Source organism: Haliotis rufescens, unplaced genomic scaffold, assembly GCF_023055435.1.
Source record: "Haliotis rufescens isolate VD_foot unplaced genomic scaffold, xgHalRufe1.0.p SCAF_2, whole genome shotgun sequence".
In the NCBI taxonomy this organism is placed as follows: Eukaryota; Metazoa; Mollusca; class Gastropoda; order Lepetellida; family Haliotidae; genus Haliotis; species Haliotis rufescens.
The window spans coordinates 40,976,719-40,985,488 of record NW_025963890.1 but is presented as its reverse complement, the minus strand read 5'-3'; the positions used below and the strand labels follow the sequence as shown (position 1 = coordinate 40,985,488).

The window sequence follows — 8,770 nt, the reverse complement described above, 5'->3', positions numbered from 1 at the left end:
GGTTTGGCTAGGCAGCGCTTCCTGGAAGAAGTCCCATTCACTGTCTGGGCTGCGTGTAGAGGGGGCAAGGCCATGAGCTAATGATGAGCCTAACAGGCCCGACTGTGCCATCATCACTCAAACCCTCTTTGCTGCCTTTTTTTATTATTTTAATCTGTAAATAATAATGATAATAGGTCTTGCTAGATTTGATCAACAATTAGACGAACATTGACCAATGACCCAGCGCTTCAAAATCACAGCAACAGGCAACAGAGCTCTCAACCCACACGACGGCTGATTCACATCAATTTGATCAAAATTATCTGTCCCCTTAGTATGTGGCAATGTGGATCATCTAGCCAATTTTGAATCGCATTGCTTCTTGACAACCACAACCCGGGCATACCCTCAGACAATAGTCGGTGAAGATATTGAGTCTTTTGAGGTCACTGCAAGAAGATTGAGAAGAATAGATTTATTGAATTGAAAATCAATAATGTTAATGACCTCATTATCATCTGGGATCACTGTTTCTGCAGCCCCCATGTATCGACACTCAGACCTTGATACACGAATGTAAAAGAAAGTCGAATAAAGATCCTTCAGTTTCCTTTTCACATATTCCCATTGACTTTGGTAGTCAGGTAGCTTCATTTTCCATACTCAGTAGAGCACCTTTTCAAAGTCTTCGGTGACAGGTGCCTTCAGTTCCTGTATTCCAAAGTACTCCGCATATTCATTAACATCTTGTGCTCTTTCGGGCGGGGGCATTTTCCCAAATCTGAGAAAGTTGAGGATATGAACAAACACATCCCCATCTACATCGATGAAGTAGCGGCCATCTTGGTCCTTGGCTACCGGGTGCCTTCCACTAAACATGGCGGCCAACATGGAGTCCGGGTACTTGGTGAGGGTGGACAGGGAGGTTGTCAGATGTCGTCCTCCCACATTTAAGTCTACAACTTTAGAATCCTGAAATACAACACATTGTTAATGTGCATGTGATTCTACCACGAATGTCGAACAAACACGGGAAATCAAGGTTTCAAATCACAAGAACCACCTCTGGCTGAAACAGCTAATTTTAAGGTCGCATCGAAGCTGATATTTATAATCTGAAAATAACTTCTTTTTCAACCATGGGGTTGATACGGTATCCAAATACTCAATCAATTGGTCAAATACAATCTGCACTATTGAAATGGTTGGGGTGATGCTAGAACGATGACACGCATATCAAGCAAGTCACCAAGCATGACCACCCAATTCAATCAGTCGATTTGTACGGCAAGCATGGGCATGTATGACCAGTATGTTAGCTGAAGAAGAAATCTGCCCAAACCATGCATCATTACTATCAATTTGTAACTTGACTCTAAAACCTAAAGACATGTCCATTCCTCTTTTATACTAGATCCCAAAGCGTCATAAATATCCGTACAAAGAGAGAGATATTGTTGGCTCCAGCAAATGGACCATCCATAAGCCTTAATTCAATCAAGGAAGGACTTTCTTTATATTCACTGAAAGTATTTGAGACAAGTGTAATTAATAATTTGGCCAAGAAGTTTGACTTTAGCTTCAGGTATAGCGATGATCTGATATCGTTCAATAACAATCAAACAGACAATTCCCTTCAAATGATCTAGATAAAGGAGACCAGTAAGACCGCCTCATCTGTTTAATATTTAGATCTATGCATAGAGATTCAGAGTGACAAAACACTCTCTACAAGACTGTATGACAAGAGGGATGACTTCAACTTGATATTAGATGCTCTTTCTACCAATATTTTAAAGAGCGTCATACAATTCTTGCTCAGGATTTTTTGGATCAAAGTTATAACATTCAAGGCCGCAGTAAAGATTTCAAAGGGTTTTATGGAAAACATGTCGAGGACATTTCAAAATTGAACGCATCAGTGACAAAAATGATGTACGATGCAATTCCCTATTTTGACTTTTACTATAAGTTCCCGTGTTTTGACATTTGACTTGCCTTAGCATGTGAATGTGACGGGCGCCAGAGGTGGGACAGGATACGTTCGCCTTTTCGTGAACACCTGGTATCATCATTGTTTGATATGTTTCATAAATAACGGCTCGTGATATATCAATATCACAATTATATTATAAACATGTTATGTTTGTGAAGTCATGCGGCAATGACAAAACGTCTGAGGCGATGAATACAAGTCATGTTCATTAACCACCTGTATTGATGGATAGTTGGTAGGACGCACACACGTCTTTGACCTGAACTCTATTATACTAGTATTCTCGGTATGAACATAAACATTGAAGGATCTTAATCGAATAAAATAGGTAGAAAAGTCTGATTGCTAGCCTCATCACACAAGGCGACGTATGACAACACCAGACATGTTTGTTAACCACTCTCATCGATCATCAGAAGGTCGTTGGACGTACACACATTCTACTATATTCCTCGGAATGAGAGGGGCACGGGTGGTCCAGTCGTCTAAGGCGCCGCGATTTGCTGTGAAGAGTTGCGTCCCTTGGGCACGCCAGAAACCTATGATTGTGGGTTCGAATCCCGGTTCGCCCCTATTGTGTTTCTAGGTTTGTCAGCACCATATGGGTTGCACCAAAGTGGTAAAGGTCTGAGAACTGCAACACTTCGGGCTTTCCTCCCACATTAGGCTGACACGCCATGATATAACTGGAATACTGTTAAAAGCGGCGTTAAATCCAACTCACTCACTCACTCCTCGGGATGAACAAGGGCTCCAGATACTTTTTCAACATCAGGGGAACGTACTCCTTATTATCCCAATATCAGCAGCAAAACTAAAGAGTACACTCAGAGTACGGAATGGAATTAAATGTTATAATCTTGTATACAGGGTATTCATGTTAGATGGGTTGAAACCGTTTTGACTTTACCTTTTAGGGCGTTCTGACATGAGGCCGTTTTGACCCGTTCAGGTATTTGCGGTATTTGTTCCGGTTACGTGCTCACGGTAGTCTTTGCGTAGGGGAAAAACATCAAAACTCGTGGTCATGTAAAATGCGCACCCCTTTACACAGCTGTGCTTTTGGAAAAAGTGTGCACTATGCTCAAGAACTTTCGCTGCATGAAATCAGAATATAAATTTTGGGAAATGCGTCTGGAAATGAATGCCATGCCGTACATTTATGCTGTGATGCGTTTCTGATACGTTTTCTAAATTATTCCACTCAGTATCGTGGATATTTCTATCCGTACATGCGCCTATACGGCCTATATCTGGAGCCCTGATAACATAAACATTTGAGGATCTGCATTTAATGGACACTTCTGATTACGTGGTGATGTCACTAGGGACTAGCTTGAACATAATAACATGTGTAACATAAAGGGGTCAAATGTGACATAACTCAAGCACAACAGTCATCGGAACCTCTTTAGGGGAATATGTTTTTGAACTTGTTGAAGGACATTCAGTTTGTTGACATTTCATATTTACCACACAAATCTGTTAGGGTGCCAGAAGATCAGAAAATCATATCAGGCTTGTTTCTCATGAGGACAAATATTGAATGGATTTAGAAAAAAAACTAAGTATACATTAGGGAATCAGGCTACATATGACAGTGGATATGACACCTTCATAAAATAAGAGTCTCGTTTGTCTTTCTCTGTTAAGCTTCATATTAGACCTTTGAAGTGAATTTGTGATTTGAGCAGATTTTACACAACTCAGGCATCAATACTGTTACTGTAGATGAATAAATATTACACACCAACGCCAGAGAATAACAGTCTCGGGCGCGATTATCTGCCGAAAATGATTCCATTAGGTGCAAAACTAAAAATAGGGTGACGATTGTATGAATGGATCACTGCAAATCAGTGAGGACACCAGGTTTTCGAGAAAAGGGTAAACTTGTCCTTTTACTATCGACAGCATTTTTGAAGAACATGAACATTTCGGCGTGGATTGTTATCGCATTGGGGAAACAGCTGATATCTACACAGGGTTCAGACAGATATGTTGCCGATGTGACCTTAAATGCCTACTCATACACACACTCGATATGCAGTAAAATAAAATGTTGACTCTTTTTCTTAAACCATAGAGTTTCAATAGGAAAAAGAGAAAACATCGTACACTCACCTGCATAGCATCAAAATATGCGTTGTGAAGTCCACAGTTGTAAGTAATTATCACGTGTTCAGGGTGTCGAGTATTGCTTGTAGGTTTCTATCTAGAAACAAAGGAAAAGCGGGGTAAATTTAAGAATGTGAGTTGCTTTCTATCAATTTGAGTGGTTTGTGTAAAAAACACTTTGAACAACAATGCAGCAGTTTAGCAACAGCATGACGTCATGATAAGGGTGATAATAAAGGGATAACAACCAATTCTAGAACTAGTATTGGACAAGCGTATCGTCCTACACTCGTGTGGACTTGATTATAGATGGAAGATCATAAATGGTAGACAGATTATAGAAGGCACGTTAACAACCTACCTCAAGTCGCTGTGTAACTACGAATGCAGAAAGGCGTGGCGTTATGTCCCGGCAATACTGCATTTTGATCTTGATAAGCAGGACAAAACTTTGACCTCGGCATTATCCATCGGCTGATAAAATGCATCTCTGCACACCAGTGTGCAACGATAATATGTTATAGGTTTCGTCAGTAAACTAGACGGGGTGTGTTTTAGTGTTTTGATACATTCACAACAAACGGCATTGACGTTTCATCATGCTCATGACATCAATCACTGGATCGTTTGGTTCAGACTCTGGAATATTGCTGAGTGCGGCGTTAAACAACAAACAAAGACAAAAGACACTAAAAGCAACAGTAAAATATGTAGGTATTTTATTACACAATACATATGATACCAGCACAGCTTAGATCTATTCACATGACTCAACCATCACAAGTCAATGTCTTTTTGTATGACGCAGCCGAGGATCGAACCCCGGACCTTCCGCTCTCCGGCTGGACGCGCTACCACTAGACAAGTGTATACGTAATCAGAAGTATACGTAATCACAAGTATAAACATTATATACAACTATACTCTCCACTACAAAGCTTGAAATGCAAACTAGCTGTATATTCATCATGTACGCTTTTGTCAGGAAAATATGATTATCGTCGCCTGTTTATTAGTGTAAACAAGTTACATCAATTATTTGTTGTTTTTCGTCTTTCACCTTCTCAAACACCTATGTGCCACGTTGCTTAATTATGGAATACTGTAAGGGACATTCTCGCGATCTCGCATTCTCGCGATCTCGACCTTTGGAAACGAGGTAAATATGCCCAAAACACGAGAATGCGAGATCGCGAGAACGCGAGATTCGGCCAAAATCTCGCGTTCTCGCGATCTCGCATTCTCGTGTTTTTGGTACATAGCACTTTTTGTCAAAAGTCGACAACGCGAGAATGCGACATTTGGACTTGATGCTAAATCTCGCAATCTCGCAATCTCGACTTGTCAAATTAGGCCACAAAATAACGAAATCGCGAGAACGCGAGAATGCGACATTTCATTTTCTCGCGATCTCGCGTTCTCGTGTTCTCGCGTTTTAGACGCTGTCCGTGCGCATGCGTAATATCATAAGGTCAAGCGCATGCGCACGTTAGTAGTCCTTTGGTCATGCTTCTTTCATGCTCTTCATTCTCCAAGTAGCATTTAGCAAACTTATGACTTGAGCTTGAAAATGCTATGTAATTTACATACACAAAGTCTGAGTCATCTCCCGTTGTTACAGTTTCCTATGTACTTTATAATAAAACCCTCAACATGCTAAATATAATTTCCAATGTCCAATGATGGTGAAAACATTAATGTGTCCGAAAGCTGGAAACAAAACTATCACCGTCAGTGAGTGAGTGAGTAATATTGCTTAAAGCCGCATCAGCAGTATTTAAGCTATTCGCGGCTACACTGTCAGTTACAGATATAATCACAAGCCAGTGAGTTTCTCAATGAGGCAATTTATATTCTAGAATATTCATTAAAATAAAATTCTCACAGACCAATTTGTAGCATTGGGATAAAATGATATTGTTTGATGTTGTTGTTGGTTGTTTTATACGATACCATATTCGCTACTTTAATTAATAGATTTTCATCCGCTCCCGCCTGACAACAAAACATCCTGTCTTACATTATTCTAATGCCCTTAAATTCCTAGAAATAGAAGTATCGTTAATATGAGTGTTCCTACTTTCTTTATCTGATAAAATACTCCGTACACGTAGCCCTACTGAACACACATGATGCATGTGAATCGCATCCGTCGACAGCAATTGTACACAAATGCCTAAAGGAGGTCTATAAGAACAAATTAAAACGTAAAAAATAAAATGCCTCCCATCTCCCATGATTTTAAAAAATCAATCAAACTGTAACTATTAATTTATTGCGGCCTTAACATCCAAATGGAAAAGTACCCCCAATATCCATCCTGGGGGACCGGCATTTGCACGATAATTTGGGAAAGAATGTTTTAAAAAATTGCTGTAAAAACACCAATATTTCCCTAAGTCCGCAAAGCACGTGCAAAGAACGACAGAGAACATGAAGGCTGTATTCGTGAAATGTGTTCTTTACTGTTTTTGAACAGGTTGGCATCTTTGTTTCAAAGTGGCAAATCAGTTAATGTTGGTAACGTTTCTTTTGGCCCTCAGCTTATAACCATCTGGGGTATTTCCAAATAACGACATCCGATGAGCTTCCATCGGATGTCGTTATTTGGAAATACCCCAGATGGTTATAAGCTGAGGGCCAAAAGAAACGTTACCAACATTAACTGATTTGCCACTTTGAAACAAAGATGCCAACCTGTTCAAAAACAGTAAAGAACACATTTCACGAATACAGCCTTCATGTTCTCTGTCGTTCTTTGCACGTGCTTTGCGGACTTAGGGAAATATTGGTGTTTTTACAGCAATTTTTTAAAACATTCTTTCCCAAATTATCGTGCAATTTCCGGGTATAAATAACGCACGGATCTGTTCCCTATCAATGGTTGCGATGATTAACACCAACGAACATGCCAAGACTGGCCGCTGTCCAGAGGGAGAGAGCCATAGGTATGCTGCAGATGGGAGCGACACAGAGAGTGGTTGCCATTAACATGAACCGCTCCAAGATGACCATTACCAGACTGGTCGCACGTCTCCGACAGACTGGCAGAACCGCAGACAGAACACGGAGTGGCAGACCAAAGGTCACGACCCCGCAGGATGACCGCTTTTTAAGGGCACTTCATCTGAGGAACAAATTTCTCACTGTGACGTCATCAGCTGCCAACAGCTTAGGACATCCGGTCAGCAGACAAACAGTGACCAGACGACTACGGCATTATGGTCTCCGGGTTTATCGCCCTTTCATGACCTTGACCTGTCAACATCGACGTGCCAGATTGACGCGGTGCAGGCAAACTCAGCGATGGCAACAAAGGGAATGGCGGCGAGTGCTGTTTAGTGACGAGAGCAGGTTCCAACTCTTCAAACCTGATTGGCGGACGCGAGATTATCGACGACGTGGTGAACGTACGGCTCCTTGTTGTGTCCAGGAGGTGGAACCTTACGGGGGCGGAAGTGTGATGGTCTCGGGCGGCATTTGCGGGGACGAGAAGACGGAACTTGTCATCATCGAAGGCAATCTGACAGCACAACGCTACACTGACAATATCTTACGGCCAGTGGTTCTTCCTTTCATCCAGCGTCAACAACGGACGGTGTTCCAACAAGATAACGCCACACCCCATTAAGCCCGTATTACTAGAGACTTCCTCAACGCCAACAACGTGACTGTCCTGCCGTGGCCAGCTCGATCACCAGATCTGTCACCCACAGAACATCTCTGGGACCAGCTGGGCTGTCGTCTTCGGAAACGTCAACATCCTCCCTTCACGAGACAAGCGTTGATCGTTGCCCTCCGTGAGGAATGGAATCGGATACCTGCAGTCGATGTGAGGACGTTTGTCTACTCAGTTCGACGCCGCATTCGAAGAGGCATTGCCGCTCATGGAGGTCATATCCCGTATTGAACGGTCTGGGCCGTCGTCACCTTAAAGTTGTAACCAATGTTGTTGATCGAATACTGGACGAATGACCCGTTGTCAAGAAATGTCCCTGTTGGAGGTCAAGGACTTTGTTGTTGAATTAGTAAATTCGCATTTTACTGTTCTGAATGATGAATTTCTACAATGCAATTTTTATTGCTGCTTCAATTTGTGTTGGTCATATTTTATCCTAGAAATATCGTTGGTAACGTTTCTTTTGGCCGTCAGTTTATTTTTATAGTTAAAACAAATGGTATCCTAGCAGATTTGGATTGCGCGGATAATACGATTGCTATCTCTTGTTGTCATCCACGTTTTCTGGCATAACCCTACGCCTGTGTCTTTGTTGCCATTCACTAGAAGCTCAGTTATGAACCTATTACAGGTATAGTTAGTGGTATCACTACTCAGATTACCTGACAACGGTTCCCATTTGGCATGTCTTGTGGCTGGGGTAATTATTTCATCTGAATCCAGGTTTGAAGTGAGGTGAAATGTATGTTATGTAATATTCACGTCGCAGCCCAGCAAGAGGAGTGATCAGTTCATTTACTTTTTTGTAAACGGATCATTCCTCGCCATCAAAAGTTCCACAGAAAGTACGTTCATTGATTAATCACTGTTATCTTGCACAGTGGATTTGTAAGTGTTTACATGTGTAGGTTTACTTAAGCAGACGGAATACACTCATATCATGGCGTGAAGTGCCGATGTTAAAACAACATACTTGGTTCAAAGGATTAGCCGAT

At 41.5% G+C, this 8,770-nt stretch overlaps 1 protein-coding gene across 3 annotated transcripts in view; it reads right to left on the bottom strand.

Annotated features, from left to right (window-relative positions):
- Positions 1-208: 208 nt before the first annotated feature.
- LOC124127517 (BTB/POZ domain-containing protein KCTD7-like) overlaps positions 209-8,770 on the bottom strand; it is a 47,543-nt gene continuing 38,981 nt past the window's right edge. The window contains exons 1-3 of one of the 3 annotated variants that reach the window (XM_048399982.1): positions 4,458-4,532; positions 4,103-4,193; positions 209-954 (exon numbers count right to left, since the gene is read on the bottom strand). In XM_048399982.1, coding sequence (XP_048255939.1) covers positions 646-954; positions 4,103-4,108 — 315 coding nt within the window. In that variant the 5' untranslated portion in view covers positions 4,109-4,193; positions 4,458-4,532 and the 3' untranslated portion in view covers positions 209-645. Of the gene's footprint in view, positions 955-4,102; positions 4,194-4,457; positions 4,533-8,770 lie in introns of those variants that run through there. The other 2 variants (XM_048399983.1, XM_048399981.1) reach the window with 2 other exon arrangements.